Raw genomic sequence first — 21,616 nt, forward strand, 5'->3', positions numbered from 1 at the left:
TTTTTTTGTTTTTTTAAAAGAAGTTTTTAATATATAAATATAAGGAAAGTAAATGACCCCCTAGGGCAGGCAAATTTTGACCCTAGGCCTTTTATTTCAACAAACTTAGTAGAGAATTTGCTTAATTTCTACTCTCTAGCTCTTTGTTTTTTTTTGTTGTTTTTTTTGTAAAAGAAATTATTTAGTTTTCCATGGAATTAAATTGTTTGATCAATTTTTAAAAGTGAACATCAAATGAACATTTCTGTGAAGTTTTGGGAGATGTCCCTTAAAACAAAAGTTTACGGCGAACGCGAACGAAAAGTTATCACAAAAGCTCACCATGTCACTTTGTGACAGGTAAGCTAATGAAAATCACAAGAAAAATAAGCAAAACAATTGCGTACAAGGGACGGGTATTAAAATACATAGTGCATATTGCTGAGAAGGACTTGCCTGAGGGGGCATTTCTTTTGTTATTTTCTTTTGTTAAATAGAAGGCCATGGCCCCTCATTTTATTGTTATGAAATGTACTCTATTGTTCTTTTTTGTTCTGTTTACAGTTATATGGCCCCTTACTTCTCTTCAATAGCACTATAATATAGAGTAATATCCTGTTAAATGCTTATTACCTTCATTGGTCTCTTTTGTTGATTCACGATATTGCGACGTTACAAAAGTGGAATTACAAATGCATGTTCCATTTGGTCCAAGAACCCCTTTCATTGTCTGAACACGAGGTTCTAAATCACGTCGCTTTCTAGACTTGTTCCTTATCAATTCTGATGTTGTGGCATACTTTTGTGAGTTTGGGTTATCCGCTAATACATGTGTTGTAACTGTTGAACTTGGCAACAATACAGTTTGAGTTTTCTTATTCGTTGTCACGGCTTTTGATGAAGCTGAGGAATGTGATGTTGATGGACTTTCTGTCGGAGAGCCAGGGTTTCTCTGCTGCGTCAAAGAGCCAGTGCCTAATGTTGATACTGAACCGTGTGTTGATGAACTTTGCGTCAGAGAGACAGTGCCTGCTGTTGATACTGAGCCGTGTGTTGATGAACTTTGCGTCAGAGAGACAGTGCCTGCTGTTGATGCTGAACCGTGTGTTGATGAACTTTGCGTCAGAGAGACAGTGTTTGCTGTTGATACTGAACCGTGTGTTGATGAACTTTGCGTAAGAGAGATAGTGCCTGCTGTTGATAATGGTACGTGTGGCGATGCACTTTGCGTCGGAGGGCCAGTTACTGATACTGATTTTTTAGTCGAGGGTTTGTTAGTCATTGTTGTTTTTGTTACGGTTGTTGATGCTGAACCGTGTGTTGATGAACTTTGCGTCAGAGAGCCAGTGCCTGCTGTTGATACTGGACCGTGTGTTGATGAACTTTGCGTCAGAGAGACAGTGCCTGCAGTACTTGACAACAATACTGTTTGAGTTCTCTTATTCGTTGTCTCGGCTATTGATGAAGCTGAGGCCTTTGATGTTGATGGACTTTCTGTCAGAGAGCCAGGATTTGTCTTTGATGCTGGTACGAGTGTTGATTCACTTTGCGTCAAAGAGACTTGACCTTTGGTTGATACTGGTGCGTGTTTTGATGAACTTTGCGTCAGAGAGACGGTGTCTGCTGTTGATACTGAACCGTGTGTTGATGATCTTTGGGTCAGATATACAGTGCCTGCTGTTGATGCTGAACCGTGTGTTGATGAACTTTGCGTCCGAGAGACAGTGTCTGCTGTTGATACTGAACCGTGTGTTGATGAACTTTGGGTCAGATAGACAGTGCCTGCTGTTGATGCTGAACCGTGTGTTGATGAACTTTGCGTCAGAGAGACAGTGTCTGCTGTTGATACTGAACCGTGTGTTGATGAACTTTGCGTCAGAGAGACAGTGCCTGCTGTTGATACTGGTACGTGTGGCGATGCACTTTGCGTCGGAGGGCCAGTTACTGATACTGATTTTTTAGTCGAGGGTTTGTTAGTCATTGTTGTTTTTGTTACGGTTGTTGATGCTGAACCGTGTGTTGATGAACTTTGCGTCAGAGAGACAGTGTTTGCTGTTGATACTGAACCGTGTGTTGATGAACTTTGCGTCAGAGAGACAGTGCCTGCTGTTGATACTGAACCGTGTGTTGATGAACTTTGCGTCAGAGAGACAGTGTCTGCTGTTGATACTGAACCGTGTGTTGATGAACTTTGCGTCAGAGAGACAGTGTCTGCTGTTGATACTGAACCGTGTGTTGATGAACTTTGCGTCAGAGAGACAGTGCCTGCTGTTGATACTGAACCGCGTGTTGATGAACTTTGCGTCAGAGAGACAGTGTCTGCTGTTGATACTGAACCGTGTGCTGATGAACTTTGCGTCAGAGAGACAGTGCCTGCTGTTGATACTGGTACGTGTGGCGATGCACTTTGCGTCGGAGGGCCAGTTACTGATACTGATTTTTTAGGCGAGGGGTTGTTAGTCATTGTTGTTTTTGTTACGGTTGTTGATGTATTTTGCGTAAGCGAACTTGGTTTAGCTGTTCTAGTTGTTACTGTAGAAGATTGTGAAGTTGAAATAGAGAGCAGGCAATCACAACTGGTTTTAACATTTTGAGATATTATGATATGTGTCTGTAAACATAACCCTGAAAATACAAAACGGAAATTGAGTTAATTAAAAAGTGTGTGCATCAGCATTGTTTGAATGAATATGAAAGGGTTATCACATTTAAAGACGTTTTGGGCGTTTCATATGGCATATTGGCAAAATTAAAACTGTTCAAAAGAATTTCTTTAAATTTTGCATATTGTAAGACTACGATAAAACAAATATTTTAGGTGAAACAAATTTGGGGGTCACCGTTCTCATTTCTTAGTTATCTGTCCTTGAATCATATTTTTTTACTCATATGAGGTGAAATTAAGGGAAGATAACAGATAAATTTGTCTGTAAAATCTTTTTTTTTCTTCTTTTTTATGAGGCCCCATCTGGTTAACCCCCACCCAGTTATAGGTATGAGGGGATCAGGGTCATCCTTCATCATACCTTACATTGTTAATATACAAAATATATATTACATAATAATTATATTAATGTAAATATTGTCAAATACATCTACAGTAAATATTTTGTATATCAATATAAACATACATACAATAAACTCATCTATTATCCAAAAATATTTTACAAATAAAGAAATACTACTTATTATCAAACAATTAAGTAATCTGTTAAGAGGTAAAGTTCTTTTTCACATATTAAGTGTACTTTAAACAATTAAGGATCTTATAATTGCCCATTAATTTATTTTTATCATCTGTCAAATTTTGTATTTCTATAGATATTCCATACTAATTTCAAACTATCCTTAAAACCAATAGATGTAGGTAAAAAGTTTTTCTCTTAGAAAAATAAATATATCTTTTCAATTCTAGAAACAATATGTCATATTCAAAATCTTCTGAACATAACATAAAACATCATAAAAATTATGTTAGTTTTCTCTAAGGTATTGAAATAGGCTTTGAATTTTCTGACGTTCCCAAAATGATTGCTTTCTAAAATGATTCTTTACAGCATTTACAAAAAGTACACATTTTATTGTCAACAATATTTATTTTAAACAAAAGTGAATGTGTAGCTAAAGTTCTATAAATAATTCTTGTTTGGAGCCACTGAATATATGAATCTTTAGAACATTTGAAAACATAACTATATATTAATTGCCAATTAATGTTACTGTCTTTAAAACATGTGTTCTCCCTTTCTTGACTTGTAGGTATGTCTGAATTTTTAGCTATAATTTCATAAACATATTGCTTATTGTTATTCATAGTTCAAAAAGGTTTAAAATTACAATTTATTGTAGGATACTGAACATTAAGCATACTGTTACTAAAAAAATATTAAACTTTTGCATGTACAATTTAATTGCCTGTTTTAAACTATTTACTGTAAAAAGTTCACGGGTTTGCCTGTGACCTGTTCTGAATATATCAAATCTACAAAGTTACCCTTTTCAATTATAATATCTTTTTCAAATCTGATCCCTTTATTATATAACGTCTGAATGTAAATATATCTTTTTCCTGCTAAAAAGTTGTGATTGTAAAAAGGGGCATATGTTATACTTGCGTTATATTATCTATACAAAGTTTATCTACAAACACCATATAAGCTTTTAAAACATCAATCCCGAAAGAATTTGTAATTTTAGCAATAATCGAATTACAAAACATCTTGTTAAAAATTTTATCAATATTAAACTAGAACTGCCACTATAATGGCGTGAATACCCCCGCATACCACTTTGTCAGAATTAACAGTGGCCATTTAGAGCTCAAGGACAACCTCCCTGCCAAATTTGAGGTTACTAAGTCAGTGCATTGCTAAGTTATGTATTCTACATGCTTCAAATGTGAAAATATCAAAATAGATACACTGCGGGCAGGCATTCTTAAGCAATTGACGGAAAAAGCTTTATTTTTATCAAGGTCCCTGTGACCTTGACCTTTGACCCAGTGACCTCAAAATCAATAGGGGTCACCTTCTGGTCATGATCAACCTCCATGCCAAATATGAATACTGTGGGTCAAAGGAATCTTAAGTTAATGGGCGTCAAACATTTTGAAGTCAAATTCCATGTGACCTTGACCTTTGACCCAGTGATCTTAAAATCAATAGGGGTCACCTTATAATCATGATTAACCTCCATGCCAAATATGAAGACTGTGGGTCAAAGGAATCTTAAGTTATTGGGCGGACAATCTTTTTTAGTCAAGGCCCCTGTGACCTTGACCTTTGACCCAGTGTCCTAAAAATCAAAAGGAATCATCTACTTATCATGACTAACCACCATGCCACATATGAAGACTATGGGTCAAAGGTTTCTTAAGTTATTGGGCGAACAAACTTTTTAAAGTCAAAGTCCCTGTGACTTTGGCCTTTGACCTGGTGACCTAAAAATCAATAGGGGTCATTTACTAATCATGACTAACTTCCATGCCAAATATGAAGACTATGGGTCAAAGGTTTCTTAAGTTATTGGGCGGACAAACTTTTTAAAGTCAAGGCCCCTGAGACCTTGATCTTTGACCTGGTGACCTCAAAATCAATAGGGGTCATCTACTAATCATGACTTACCTCCATACCAAATATGAAGACTGTGGGTCAAAGGAATCTTAAGTTATTGGGCCGACAAGAAAAAACCGACAGACAGCCGGACGGACAAGCTGATTCCAGTATACCCCCTTACAACTTTGTTGTGCGGGGGTATAACAATGTGTTTACTAGCTTATAACATTTACTTTTGCCATTACTAACACAACTTTTAAACCATTTTATTTTTAAACTATGTATATAACTGTAAATATCAACCATGTTTAAACAATCTTCTTTGTATGTTTTAATAAGTACTGATAGTTTTACTTTGTGCCTTGCCATCCCAAAGGAAATCATAAAATAAGTCATTTATTGTTTTCAAAAAACAGTATTTGGTGTTGATAGGTTTGTGAAAAAGTGAGTAAATGAAGGAAGCAATATTGACTAAATGACAGCAATTTTTCCTAGGAGTTAATATTCTCTTTTTCCAGTGAATGATACTATTCTTTACTTTTTGAAGTTTTTCATTAAAATTTAAATCGATCATTTTTTCTAAATCAACATCAAATACTAGTATTAAACCTAACAATTTGATCTGTGTATCACCCCGTGTTAATTTCCATCTTGTCTTAATTGACCTAGTAATATATTTAGGAGAGCCTACCCAAATAACCTTACTTTTGTCAAAATTTATCTTTAATCGAGAAATTTCTGTAAACTTACTTAAAAACTTTAAGGCAGTATTAAAAGATTTTTCTGAACCATCTAATAGAAGTGATGTATCATCTGCAAACTGATGAAATTTTAGATTCTTCCTCATCTATAATTATGCTTTTAACATCCTTACACTGTCTTATTTTACTGCTAATATCTCTGCACATAATATGAAAATATACGGTGAAATTGGATCGCCTTGCCTACAACCTTGTCTAACTTTAAAAAATGGATACAAAACACATTTAATATGACAGAAGTTTCAGTATTGTATAAAAACAGAGATATCCATTTCCTAAACATAGGACCAAAACAAAATAGCGAGAGACATTTCTCAATAAATGTAAAAGACAGAGTATCAAAAACTTTTCAAAATCTATCATCATTACTAAATATGTCAGTAAATTTCATTATATCATATGATAATCTAGTATTCTCACCAATATTTCTATTCTTAAAAAATCCAGTTTGTTCTTTTGACACTAAAATATCTTAAACAGTTTTCAATCTGTTTGCTATACTACCGGAAGCTAATTTATATACAAAATTTAATAAGGGGATTGTTATCCATTTTTAAAAAAAATGTTTTGGCCTGTTTTCTTTCGGAATACATGTTATCGTTCCTAATTTCTGATTTCTAGAAAATGAATTTACATTATATGCATAATTAATAGCTTTCACAACAAAATGTCCAATTCTATTCCAAAATGTTTTTAAAAAGTTAACTGTAAATCCATCACATCCAGGACTTTTATCATTTTTCATATTTTTTCATGTAAAAGAGACTTCATCGTACGAAAGGAGACCTTCTAGTTTAGCTGATTGATCCTTAGACAACATAGTAATATGACAATTCTCTAATTCTTTATCAATATCAGAGTCATCAGTTAAAATAACACTTTTATACAAATTTTCATAATAAGAACAAGTTTCTGTAAGTATATCTTTTTGATCATATATAAAAGTTCCATCATCAAGTTCTAGGAAAGGAACTGTTTTAGTTAAACAATGTGATTTTTCTAAATTAAAAAAAAGTTAGTAGGGTTTTCTCCTAACTCAATCCACTGTGACCTAGACCTGATCATAGCACTTTTAATTTTACTGCATTTAAGTTCATCCATGTAAAAGTTTGTCTTTATTTTCAATTGCTAAATTTTTGTTCAATATGAATAATTTCTTCCATTAGTTGTTTTTCATAAACATTTCTTTCCTTTGCCTGAAATGAGCTATAAGAAATTGTTTTACCTCTGATTTCTATTTAAAGTGTTTCCAAGAAAAGTTCAGTATTAATAACAAAATCTATTACTGTATTTTGTATATCTAAAATATAATCTTTATTATAAACTGGTAAACAATATTGTAATTTTATTTCATCTATCTTCTTATTGATTATATCAAGGAGCTCAATGTCATGTAAAAGAGCATTATAAAATTTCCATAAACCTTTTCCATGACTAAAAGGAACAAAACAAATATCTAAATATATAATTGAATGATCATATCTATAATCAACATCTATGTCACATTTACGTACAAACTGATTTCAAGAAAAAAAAATCGAATCTTCCTTGTTTTAAAGGGTTAGTTCGTCTCCATGTATATTTTCTGACATCACAATGTAATTCTCTAAAAGGGTCTATTAGGTCTTTATCTTCAAAAGCTTATAATAAAATATTTCTAGCCTTAATATTATGAACCTTTGATTTATAATTATGGTTATCTTAGTCTGGATTCTGAGCAAGATTAAAGTCACCGCAAAAAAATAATGAATCATTATCACTAAAAGAATCTCAAACATCAAAAATATTTTTAAAGAAATTAGGACTATCAATGTTAGGAGAATATACTTTAACTAGTAGAACATTTATTGAGTCAGCTATATACATGGCAGTACAGCACATATCATTCAGTCCAGCGCAGCAACGTGTCAACTCCCATTAAATTTAAAGGGAATTAAACCACCATTGCCCCAAGCCATCGACTCACACACAACCATGCACCACATATTAACATCATCTTTTGTATGTAGTTCATATATCTTCAAATATACACATGCAATCCAATATTTTATTAATATACATTCATAGATAACATGTACAGTAGAATCCCTCCGGAATTAGGACCACCCCGCTATTAAGAACATTTTTTATAAGAACGGAATTTCCTGTTCTTTATGTCAATGGTTACATGATCCAGAATTAAGACCACCTCGCTTATCCACTTTTAAGACCACCAGATTCAGTCCCAATTCTCTATTTTGTTCTTTATTTGACCCCACTATTGAGACCACAGATTTAAAATTAACACCTCCTACCTAGATCTTTAATTTGTTGTTATGTTGTTATTTTCTGCTTAAATGCTCTTAGGCATGGTACTTCATTTCACAAGGTGTCAAAAAACACCTTTTATTATTGGGATATTGTATGAAATAAGGTGAGAAAGTAGATTTTAGAGTGGTTTAATGTTGCTTTTCCTATGAATTTATTTCTTATTTGATGGGTGTATTATGTACATCATATAATAATTAATATTGAAATCAGATCAAATAGAATTTGATATTAAATTTCTTCAAAAATGTTTTCTTCCCATCAGATGTAACATTATATTATATTATGTTTTAATATTTGCAGGTTAAGATACACATTGCTTATTCACACAAAATGACTAAAAAAGACCATGGTCGTAAAGTGTGTAAGCAATAAGAATACTCACAATTAAGACCACCCCGAAATTAAGACCACTTTGGTCCAGTCCCGATGGTGGTCTTAATTGAGGGTTTTTACTGTATACTGTTTCAAAACGAAGTACGCCAAATAAAACATTATACAACTTAACAGCATTTCATTTGAGATCTATAGTTGCAAAAACAGCATGAGATTGATGCATTTGAACACAAGAAAAGATTATTTTCAAGTCAGTATCAAGACAATTACTAAAAACTCCTTTTGTTCTAAACATGAGAGTACACACGTTTTATGTTTTATTTTATAGTTCTGTTTTTCAATAATTATAGAGTTTATGTTGTCATTAATGTCAAATTAGTATCGTTTTACTGTTGCTGTAGCATCATAGACACTGCCATAAAAAACAAAGCACTTCTTATATCTGGATGTAGTGACAACCTGTTGATCAAACCCTGGTTAAGTTGTGTTACATCATTAATAAACCTGTGGCCATCATCTTTCAGGGGCCTGCGTTTTGTCATTATTTCAATTCAAGTTACCTTTTTATCTTGTAATTATTTTGCATCTTTTTTTTATTTTTATATTGATAAATGAAGTCAGCTTCTTTTCTAGAGTTTCCATGATGTTTGTAACTGTTGTTGTTATCAGATTCCCAATGTCTTCTTTTTTCATTAATGTCTTGAGATCACCCCTGACTTAAGTTAAACTCTCACTCATACTTTCTAGTTGTAAGTGTATATAGCCTTATTCTTCAGTACTAAAATTGCTTAATTCTGAGTGTGTTCTTTTTGCTGCAGGCTGTCCATCTCTTTTTTTTATTACATTTTACTACTTTTTCTGTAATGATCTTCTCACTTCTGTAAAATCTATTTTTACTTCTGTGTTATGTTTTTCTTTCTATTGTTGATCACAATATATATCTTATTTCTGTTAAAAAATGCAGTAAGGATAAATTTTATAAATTAAAATCATCAATGTGCTATATCTCTGACAAAAATCAATAAACAAAAACTGTGACGAGATCAACCAGACCTGATCATTTCTGTAAAGTTTTGATGAAATTGCATTAGTTATACAGAATTCATTTTAGTTCGATTGTGTAGGAACCTAATAGACACACTTTCGAATCCGTTCCTGGGACCAACCAGTACTGAGCAATGAGTGTAAAGTTTCTTACTCAAGGAAACAACGACTTGCCCTTGACGGGGTTTTAACCCTTGCGGCTAGCGATCATAAGATTACTAGTCCGACACATTAACCACTCGGCCATGTCGCCACTATCAATGGTTTCTGAGGAGTAGTTTAGACAAGCTTCTGTGTAGCTGGCAAACCAAAAAACACCTTTTTTATTTAGGGCCATATTATTATATTCTAACAACATGCCAAGTTTTGAGAAATTCGATTGAACACTTTTAATTTTGCCTATATGTCTGTATGAAAACTCCCGAAAACTTCTTTAAGCAAATTATTTGAACGCAGTCTGGAAAATCGGGCCAAAATGAGAATTTTAAAAGAAAACTTACTGAAGATTTACACCAAATTTTACAATATAGAGAATGGTAAGCACAGATTACATATTGTTGCGAATGCTTCCCGAGTTCAACAAACTAGTATTCTTGCAATTAGGAAGAGTTCTTTACCATTAGTATAAGAACATAGTTTGTCTGACCATTTCCATTTGTTGTGAATTTATTTTGACTGGAGAAATTTGAATATGTTGAAAAAATGCAGTGGCAAATTTATAACTTCGTTTACAAATCGCAAAGCATTCGTCGGTTGGCATAAGAGTTCGCAAGCTGTCCGCTTATAATAAATTAGTTTGCAGAACAAATGAGTTTTCGCGATAGCTTGCGTATTTAAGATGACAACGAATAATATTGATAGTTTATGCATAGAAAACGAACGTCATAAATTTGCAAGTAAAGCATTACTAAATGTAACTAACGACTTGTTAATGGTAACCAATCTAAATTGCATACTTAAAGAGTGCGGTTTTGCTTTTATCGTGACTTTTTTAAATTTATGTAGGTAGGATAATGATAAACTTTCCGTAACTGAAAAAAGAAATATATAGAAATATACATTTTCTTATGGTGCTTTATGTTTTGTCTACGGCTTATCTAGAGGTATCAAAGCAACATTTTAAAGAGAAATAACTCCTGATGAGAAAATAAATTATTGAACAAGATTGCATTTGAGAAAAATTGCTATGTCACCGTATTAATATAACATAAGTAGATTTTTTGTTTCCATACAATTGAACTTTGCCATAATGCCGTAGTATCTAGTAAATTTGGGGGTCAACGTCATATTTCAGCATGGCAATGTGCAGATAGGTCTAATGTTAAGATGTAAAGGCCGCATTGCAATACCTGATTCAAAAATAAAAGAAATTTACTTAACAAAATATTAGGTATTTACTGTATCACATAGTTGTAGTAAACTTTCAAATGCAGGTACAGTTACTTTTCTCTAGAAATTGTCAATCATTTAAGCATAACAAGTTCCTAAAAACATAAAGAACATTTATGATTTAAAATCATCATTATATACTACATGGTGTTGATCATAATGTTAGTAGAATGTGCTCAAATTGTTTTATTAAATATCCCTACAAAGCTCACATATGTCTACCTCTACCTTTTTACTATATGTACACAACGAAAAACAACAACCCCCGAGACGGGGCCATATTTCAACCCAGGGCTTTTATTTGAACAATCTTGGTAGAGGTCCAATATACAATGCCGTATGCTAAATAGCTAAGCTCTATGCTTTGTTGGTCTTTAGAAGATTTTTTTCTTATAATTTATTTTGGTTGCCATGGCAAACAGATTCCTGCATGGAATAAATATTCTATGAACAACTTTGCAAGACCTTTACCTAAGGAAAGTTTTTTTTGTGTGTCAATTATTTAATCTATGTAACACACGCGCGCAAACAATATTTAAGACAAAGTGTTTTGAATTAAAGAAATGTTTAAATATTCATAACCCTTTTAACGCTTTAAATGTCATATGAATTTCTTCCCTGAACATTATATTTGTTTATCTGTTGTCATATTTCGGCGGTCGATCCAATTAACCGACTTTCCTAGATAACTAACCAGTAATAACCAATTTCTTCGCAAGTCATTGACTACATATCCCACATGAAATAGCATGAGCAATGAAAACAAATTTGAAAATAGAAAATTGCTGAGTCTGATTATAAGAGATTATATTTTGTGCTTTTTTTTATTTTTCACACTCCAGCGACTGAAGCGTTCACCAGCTCTTGGGAAGTATTTTGTAAATGACACACTCCAACACACAGGCGGAGCTTACCAAACAAGATATGTTTGTAAAACATGTATGCCCCCCTACCGACAGCCAATTAGTCATGTGGTCAGGTTCTTATGACTGTCTTTTGACATAGTGACCAACACATCAATAGGGATTATCTACTGGTCATGACTGTAAAGGCATTGATTTAACAATTTTATAAGTTATCACAAATCTTACCAAATAATATACGCATAAATTTTATGAATTATGTAGGCCTCCTTAATGACAGCCAAGCATTTTAAGTTTAATAAAAATATCGCCCAAGGCAACTTGAGTTGTTGAGTTATTGGTCACGTACAAGGTCAATGTGACCTCGGCCTCTAACCCCAAAATCAATAGGGGTCATCTCCTGGTCATGAGCACCCATCATACCAAGTCTGAGGTTCCTAAGCCTGTAATTCAGTTATTGATCGGAAACAGTTTTTACATACAAGGTCAATGTGACCTTGACCTTTGACCCCTTAACACTAAAATATATAGGAGTCATCTACTGGTCATGAGCAATCATCATACCAAATTTAAAGTTCCTAGACCTAAGCGTTCTTTAGTTATTGGTCGGAAAATATTTTACCTACAAAGTCAATGTAACCTTGACCTTTGACCCCTTGACCCCAAAATCAAAAGGGGTCATGTACTGGTCATTACCAATAATCATTCCAAGGTTGAAGCTCCTAGGCCTAAGCGTCCTTGATTTATTGGTCGGAAACCGTTTTTAACTACACGGTCAACATTACTTACCTTTGACACGTTGACCCCAGAATCAATAGAAGTAATCAACTGGTCATAAATAATCAGCTTATTAAGTTATTGATCAGAAACCATTTTCATCTGCAAAGTGAATGTGACCTTGACCTTTGACCCTTGACCCCAAAATCAATAGGGTACATCTACTGGTCATGTACAATTATCATACCAATTTTGAATTTCCTATGCCTTAGCGTTCTTAAGTTATTGATCAGAAACTGTTTTTACCTAAAAGCTTAATGTGACCTTGACATTTCACCCTTGACCCCAAAATCAAAAGGGGTCATCTTCTGGTCATGTACAATCATCATACCAAGCTTAAAGTTCCTAGGCCTAAGCGTGCTTTAGTTATTAATCGGAACTTTTTTTAGCAACAAGGTCAATGTGACCTTGACATTTGACCCCAAAATCAAAGAGGTCATCTACTGGTCATGTTAAATCATCATATTAAGTTTGAAGAACTTAGGCCTAAGTGTTCTTTGGTTACAGATCGGAAACCGTTTTTACCTTCAAGGTCAACATGAGCTTGATCTTTGACCCCTTGACCCCAAAATCAATAGGGGTAAACAACTGGTCATGTACAATTATCGTAGCAAGTTTGAAGTTCCTAGGCCTAAGTGTTCTTTAGTTATTGATCGGAAACTTTTGGTATACGGACCGACGGAACTACCAATCGACCGACAGACAAATGCAAGGCAATATATCTCCACTTCTTTGAAGGGGGGCATCATTAAGACTTTTAAGACATAAACTCACATTCAGCAGGTTTTTGTTTTCCTGTAGCCAGGGATATGGAAATTTTACAGAAGTAGAATTTGTTTAAAAACAATAAAAACGGTGCTTATTGAAGTTCTGAAGACTATTTTTAATAGAAGAAGAAAAAAAAACACTTTACGAGAATTTTTTTACTTTATCATTTTTGTCTTGTAGGCGGCCTAGCGGCATGGCTGCGAAGAATTTTTATATCGTAGAAGTTTGTTAAATGCTTTAAAACGACTTTTTATATATCTTTTAAACGCATATATTGTCATTTAAAAGATATATAAAAAGAAACAATCACTTTGAGAGACTTTTTGGAAATTATCTTTTTGAGAAGTTAGCAGCCCAGAGGCGTGGCGGCCTATAATTTTAATGTTGTAGAAGTTTGTCAAAGGAATTATAACGAATTTAGATAGAGTTTTAAAGATATATCTAGTTAGTTTAAAGTTACATATAAAAACATATTCAGAAACCTAAGATTTTACAGTTTGTAGAGATTTTATAAAAAAAATAAAAACAGCTTTTGTGAAGTTCTTAAGGCAATAATTGATATTACAAAGATATATCAAACAAAAAAAAACACTTTGAGAGAACCTTTCGATTTATCATGTCTATGAAGTTGGCGGCCTAGCATCCTGGCGGCCTAAAAAATCTTAAAGAAGTTATGTTATACAAGAGGCATAAGATGGCCCTAGATCGCTCACCTGACCCATCGAACTCATCCGAGCATAGACAAGCATTCTGACCGAGTTTCATGACAGGCGAGTCAAAAATAATTTTTAATTTTCCATATCTCGGCGTAGTGACCTGGTTCTTGACACCAGGTGACCAATATTCAAACTTGTACTAGAAATCATCAATACAAACTTTCAGACCAATTTCCAGGATATTTGGAACAAAACAGTAGCCACTTGAGTGTTAATAAGATTTTTCTATTTTCAGCTCCTGTGACCTAGTTTTTGATTCGAAATGACCCATGTTCAAAATCATCCGAGAAAATTACCTAGACAAGCATCCTGACAAAGTTTGATGAAAATTGAGACGAAAATGTGACCACTAGAGTGTCAACAAGATTTTTTCCATATCTGGGCGGTGTGACCTAGTTTTTGCCCCAAGGTAACCCATATTCAAACTCCACCTAGAAATTATGACAAATTTCCAGGATATTTGGATTAAAACAGTAGTCTCTACAGTGTTAACAAGATTTTTCTATTTTTAGCTCCTGTGACCTAGTTTTGAATCCGAGATGACCCATGTTCGAAATCATCCGAGCAATTACCTAGACAAGCATCTAAACAAAGTTTGATGATGATTGATGCAAAAATGTGACCGCTAGTGTGTTAACGAACAAATGTGGACGGACGACGAACATTCAACTATCCTGAAAATCTCACCCTGAGCTACCTCAGGTGAGCTAAAAAACAATTAAAATGGCACATTAGGAAATTTTTAGATAATTCTTGATACTTAAAATGTATATAAAAAGAAAAAGCGCTGTGGCAGATTTTTGATATTATCTTGTTTTGTTATGTTGGCGGCCTGGCGGCCTAGAATTTTAATGTCGTTAAAATTTGTCAAAGAAATTAAAACGAATATTAATAAGTTTTAAAGGTATATCTTGTCATTCAAAAGTTTTATAAAATGATAAAAATCACATTCAGAAAGTTTTAATTTTCTAGAGGCCTAGCAGCCTTAAATTTTACAGTTGAAGAAATGTTATAACAAGTAGGCCATGATGGCCGTTATATCGCTCACCTTATTATGAAGGTTAAGTCTTTTTTTATTTGGGCTGTGTGACCTTATTTTTAACCACAGATGACCCATATTTTAACTTATCCTAGAAATTACCAAAACAACCTTTCTGACCAATTTTTAGGTTATTTGTATTACAACAGTAACATCTAAGGTGTAAACAAAGTTTTTTCCATATAAGGGCTTTGTGTCCTGGTTTCTGAACACAAGTGACCCATATTCAAACTTGACCTGGAAATTATCATAACAACCATTCTGACCAATTTTGAGAATATTTTGTCTGGAACAGTAGCCGCTTGATTGTAAAGAAAGTTTTCCAATATATAGGCTGTGTGACCTAGTTTTTGACCCCAGAGGTGATCGGTAAAGAAATCATCATTTAAACCTTATTGACCAATTTCATTTCCAAGATATCTTTAGTTCAAAACAGTAGTCGCCACAGTGTAAGAGAGGGTTTTCCATATCTGGGCTGTGTGACCTAGATTTTGACCCCAGATGACCAATATTCGAACTTAGCATAGAAATCAATAAAACAACCTTTTGACCAATTTCCAGGATATTTGGATCAAAACAGTAGCCTCTAGAGTGTCAGCAATGTTTTTCCATATTTGGCTGTGTTTTTGACCCAATGTGACCCTTATTTAAGTTGCAGGGATTTTTTGGCTTATTTTATAGCCGTTATTGGGTCATATTCCCAACTGAAAATCGTATATTATTTTCCCAATCCACAGGAAAATATTCCAAATTAAAAGTTACAAATATAAAAATATTGAATTAAGAATTCTAAAACCTTTGAAAATTTGGGCTTCTTCACTGTAATAGTGCTTTAATGTTTGAAAATGCCATCCTAGACAATGTTTGTTTGCGTACATTTAATCAATGCACAATATCAGTCATGCATTTTTCCCAATTTTTAACAAAATATCGCTGAAATTCCCAATTTCATAGGTATAGGTTATGTTCCCAATATCCTCGAAACAATCCCTGAGCAGCTGGACCAAGAAATCATCAAATCAACCTTTCTGGCCACTTCACAGGATATTGGGATCATAACAATAGCCTCTAGAGTGCTATCAAGATTTTTTATAGTTTTAGTTCCTGTAACCTAGTTTTTCATCCGAGACGACTAATGTTTTAACTCATCCAAGCAATTATATAGACAAGCATCCTGACCAATCTAAATTTCAAATCTGTATGTCAAAAACAAGAAAGTAGGTCAAATGATATCAAAAATATCAAAATTAGGTCAGCTAATATCAAAATTCAATTCAGGATTTGGTTCATATTTCATGTCTGTATGTCAAACAGCATGAAAGTAAGTCAAATGATATCAAAAGATGGTCAACTGCTATCAAAACAGTAATTTCACCCCTGGTCCAAATTTCAAGTCTATATTAATGCTCTCTATGACAATGAACAAGTAATATTGTAAACTATTAAGAAGAGCAGATAGAAAATCTAAATCTTAAACTGATATCACAAAGTTCATATTTGTATCTGAAATAGTGCCCATGTAAAAACATTACTGGTTGCATTTGCTAGGGGGACAAAAGTTACATAATAAGTCACTGGGTATTGTACAAAATAAATGGTGTGCTTGATATACAACGCAATATTAGATAGATAATGTTTGGTATGAAAGTCACTGGTTGCTATCAAATATCACAGTTCTATTTAAAAAGATCCTGTATATTGTAATTAAGATAGTTACCACACTTAATGAATGAATTTATATATATATATATATATATATATATATATATATATATATATATATATATATATATATATATATATATATATATATATATATATATATATATATATATATATATATATATATATATATATATATATATATATATATATATATATGCTTCTAAAACAGTTTTCAAACTTCGAAGAATATGTAAAATATGTACTGCAAATATTTGTCCACATTATATGTAAGCATTAAAATATATGCGTGTGTGTGTGTATTTACGTTTATTTATACTCGCCACCGGTTGCCCATATGGGCGAGTCCTCCAGAATAGTATTAGTCATTTTAGATTTTGGAGGATAGTGCACTTACAGATACAGAAAGACGCTCTGTTTCCACAAACTTTTCCTGGTTCTTTAGCGTGCCAAGTGTTTGAGCACCCATACACGGGACCTCCATTTAAATTCTCATCTGAAAGACTGATTAGTAATTTTAGTTCGCCATCCCGGGAAAATACATGCATTCATTTCTTTGTGAAAAAATTTACTTAGACTTTATAGAAAATAAATTTCGAATTACCTCCCTTTATTAACATGAAATGTAAATTAGGTAAATATCTTTACAAATAATGCTTTTTGGAACTACAATATTGATAAATCTCCATTTGAGCATTATATTTATGATAATTATAAAACCAAAAAAAAATAGTTACAGGATCTTTAAGTAAATAGCAGCTATGAAATAACTTGATGCTATGGAAACAAAGCTTTAGCTTCTGTAGATTGAGAGATTTTTAACCATACCATAATAACTGTATACATAAAAGGAAAATCAATGTTCCCCGGTTTGACATGAGGGCTTTAATTTAAAAAATTGAACAGGTCCAAGAGCATCATATTAATGATATAAAACCATAAAAAAGTTAACATAGAACATGGCTGCAGTTTAAATTTCATATACATAAATTACACAATGTAATTATATCAGGATGATAACAACTTACAGATAGTTTGGGCTATTCAGCAATTAATGTAGCCAAGATGTGTATTCCTGCATTCTCTTTGGTAAATTATAGTATTTACAACAAGAACCATGTCCTTGTTAATAAAAATAAAATATACAGTGTGTAATATCAAATGCGTGGTGGTGTTGGTAGTTTTCACTCCGGATCACGGCAGTAAACCACTTTGAATTCACTAGAGCACAGCTCAACTACTGCATCGTTCCTGGGCAGGTTATTAATGCAAACAAATATTTAAGGTTATTAAAGGGAGGTAATTGCAGACTGGAATGCATATACAAATAAATCAATGACCCCTGGGGCAGGGTCAATTTCACCCTAGGACTTTTGTTTGAACACACTTGGTAGACATCCACTAGAAGATATTTCATGCCAAATATCTAAGCTCTAGCTTTTTCGTTTTTTTACAAGAATTTTTTTTTATGTTTTAACTTTATAGATATAAGGAAAATCAATGAATCCCGGAGCCGGGCCAATTTTGACTCTAGGGCTTTTATTTGAACAAACTTGGTAGACATCTACTAGAAGATGTTTCATGCCAAATATCTTAGCTCTACCAATTTCGTTTTTTTATAAGATTATTTTTAAGTTATCACTATATACATATAAGGAAAATCAATGACCCCCGGGCCGTGGCCAATTTTGACCCTAGGGCTTTTATTTAAACAAACTTGGTAAACATCCACTAGAAGATGTTTCATGCTTCAAGTTTTTACTTATTCTGTATATAATGAAAATAAAAAAAACCCGGGGCGAGGCCAATTTTGACCCCAGGGCTATAATTTGAACAATTTTTGTAGACCCAGATGTTCAATTGAGCAAAACCATTTGAACAATTTTAGTAGAGCTGCATGCTAGGAATATCCCTGGAAAATTTCATCAAATTTGGTCCAGTGGTTTCTGAGGAGAAGTCATTTGTATGAAAGTTGACGACGGACGCACTGACACACGAACGCACAGACGCTCGGACGCACTGATGGACGATGGACGCCGGAGATATTGTGATAACAAAAGCTCACCTTGAGCACTTTTGATAAAAAGACCCATTTCATTTAATTATTTATCAATTGAAACAGAGCGTGTAAGACCAATAACTATTCTTGCAGCTTCATGTTGCATTTTTTCGAGGGTTTCTTTCTCTACATTAGTACAGCTATCCCATACAACTGATAATTTCAAAAATTGGTCTAAGATAAGAAATGTAAACTTGATTAAGTGTTGAACGTTTTCATTTAAATTTTAGCATTTTCATTGACCCTAGAAGAGGAAGTAATGTTAGTTATATGCTCATGCCAAGTTCCGTCCTTACTTAAAATAACTCAAAGATTTTTGTGATCTTGAACTTGTGTTAATGAAGTATTAATGAAAATAAGTTTTGGTTGCTCACGGTCTGCCAAAGAAAAAGTAACAAGTTCAGTTTTTAAAGGATTAAAAATAACCAGCCATTGTTGGGACTATGAAGAAATGTTTTGTAGATCAGAGTATAACACATCTTGTATTGAACTTATATAATTTGATGTAACTGCAAGAGAGCTATCATCTGCAAAAAGTCTTGTAGTACTTTCCAAAGACTCAGCTATATCGTTGACATATATAAAAGAAATAAAAGTGGACCAAGAACAGAGCCTTGAGGAACACTAGCATTTATATATTTAGTTTCTGAAAATGAAGATCGTACAAAAACTCTTTGCATTCTATTACTTAAATAATTTTCAATCCATTTATTAAATTTCCCTATAATTCCACATTGTTTTAATTTGAATAATAAACACGAATGCCAAACCCTTTCAAATGCTTTAGATATATCACAAAAAAGTTGATTTGTTTCATAGCAGTTATAATATATATTTTTTGTTAATATAAAAAGCTTGGGCGTGAGATATCAAATTAGACCCCTGATTAAAAGTGAAGGAATTATGATAATAATAAAAATGCGCGATTTGTGCATAACGTATTTATTCATATCTACAATTTCTATAAGTTTGTAAACATTTAGTTTATTTTTCTGTGACAAACAAATGCATGTTATATTGGCGATGAATTATTTTACATGCCTTCTTTAACGTATTTTGAGAAATACATGTATTATATTTTATAACTATAATGTACATGTGTAAATCATAATATGTATAATTGTAGTTATATTGACAAAAAAGATAAAGTCTCAACTATTTCTTATATAATTTGTAACATGAAAAATTAAGTTCATCTCCAAAATGTTTTATTACATCTCACATTTCATATACGCATTTGTTCTCTCATAGTTTATTTGAAACACAGACTAGAAGAAACATGTAAAGTTGCAGCTGATAGTTTACGAAAAGCACAAACGACGTACAAGCATCATTACGAAAAGAAGACAAGAAAAAGGTCCCTTAACGTTGGAGACGAAGTGTTGATTCTTTTGCCGACAAATAAGAAGAAAATGATGTTGCAGTGGAAAGGACCAGGTGAAGTCATGGGGAAGATCAACCAGTTCGATTATAAGGTTAATGTTGGAGACAGGAATGCCACATACCATATAAATCTATTAAAACAGTATGAAGAAAGGACAGACAGTGCTGTTGTAAGTATGGCTATTGTCGAATCAGACAAATATGCCCATATAGGAGCAGTTAATGACGAAGACCTCCTCGAACTAGCAGCCATTGCTGGAAAAGAAAACTTCAAAGATGTAAAAGTTTCCGACGAGTTATCACCAAAGCAAAGACAACAAGCCCTCAATTTGGTGATGGCATACAAAGATATATTGACAGATCAGCCAGGGAATAAAACTCTTACTGAGCACAGAGTAGACTTAACGACGAACACGCCTTTGAGACAGAAGCAGTATACCATGCCATATGCCAAAAGAAAAGACAAAGACACAGAAGTTGAATCAATGTTGAACTCAATGATTATAGAGCCGACCGTTTCAGAGTACAACTCAACTAAAGTGTTAGTCAGAAAAAATATCGCACCAACAGATTCTGTGTAGACTTCAGGAATCAGGAAATTCGATAATGAGCCGATGCCAAACGTAGATGATATCATGGCAAAGCTTAAGGACGATGTCTTTTTTTTACAAAAACTGACCTGACTAAAGGGTGTTGGCAGATTCCAATCAGGAAGGAATGTCGGCATTTGACTGCATTTTCAACCGACAAGGGTACTTACCAATTCCACAAGATGCCATTTGGAATGGTCAACTCAGGAGCCACATTTAATCGAATGATGAGAAAATTACTAAATGGTTGCAGGGGTGCTGATAGTTATGTCGACGATATCCTTGGACATACAGTAACTTGGGAGAGCCACTTGCAAATGATTCAAGATGTTTTCCAGAGAGTCAGAGATGCTGGGCTTACCATTCGACCTTCGAAATGCATGGTTGGTTTCAAGAACATTGGGTTTATTGGTCACATGGCCGGAAACGGAGTCTTACAGATGGAAGAAGATAAGATCGAACGTATCAGACAAGCTGAGATTCCGAAGACAAAGTGTCAAGTTCGAGCCTTTTTGGGTCTGGCAGGGTACTATCGAAAATTCATACCATCATTCGCAGAAGTTGCCTCACCTCTGACTGACCTGACAAAAAGGGCCATCCTAACAATGTGACTTGGGGAGATCCTCAGAACAAAGCGTTTAGAAACCTGAAAGAACCACTGACAAAGGCTCAGATCTTAAGACTGCCGGACTTCAATCGAGAGTTCGTTATACAAGCAGATGCCTCTATTGTTGGAATAGGAGTTGCCCTGCTACAGCATTACGATGATTGTCTGATTTCCGTAGCATTTGCCAGCAAGAAGGTGCAACAGTGCGGACGAAACTATACAGTTACTGAAAGAGAATGCCTTGCTATTATCTTTGGAATA

The 21,616-nt window shown here is 33.6% G+C and overlaps 1 protein-coding gene across 1 annotated transcript in view; it reads right to left on the reverse strand.

The window, feature by feature from the left end:
• Nucleotides 1-561: 561 nt before the first annotated feature.
• LOC132731867 (serine-rich adhesin for platelets-like) overlaps nucleotides 562-21,616 on the reverse strand; it is a 34,746-nt gene continuing 13,691 nt past the window's right edge. Inside the window, exon 3 of the mRNA XM_060718167.1 lies at nucleotides 562-2,604. Within this exon, the coding sequence (XP_060574150.1) occupies nucleotides 575-2,604 (2,030 nt within the window). The 3' untranslated portion in view covers nucleotides 562-574. The remainder of the gene's footprint in view (nucleotides 2,605-21,616) is intronic.

Source organism: Ruditapes philippinarum, unplaced genomic scaffold (assembly GCF_026571515.1).
Source record: "Ruditapes philippinarum isolate M1 unplaced genomic scaffold, ASM2657151v2 ctg7438_1_1_1_1, whole genome shotgun sequence".
Lineage (NCBI taxonomy): Eukaryota > Metazoa > Mollusca > Bivalvia > Venerida > Veneridae > Ruditapes > Ruditapes philippinarum.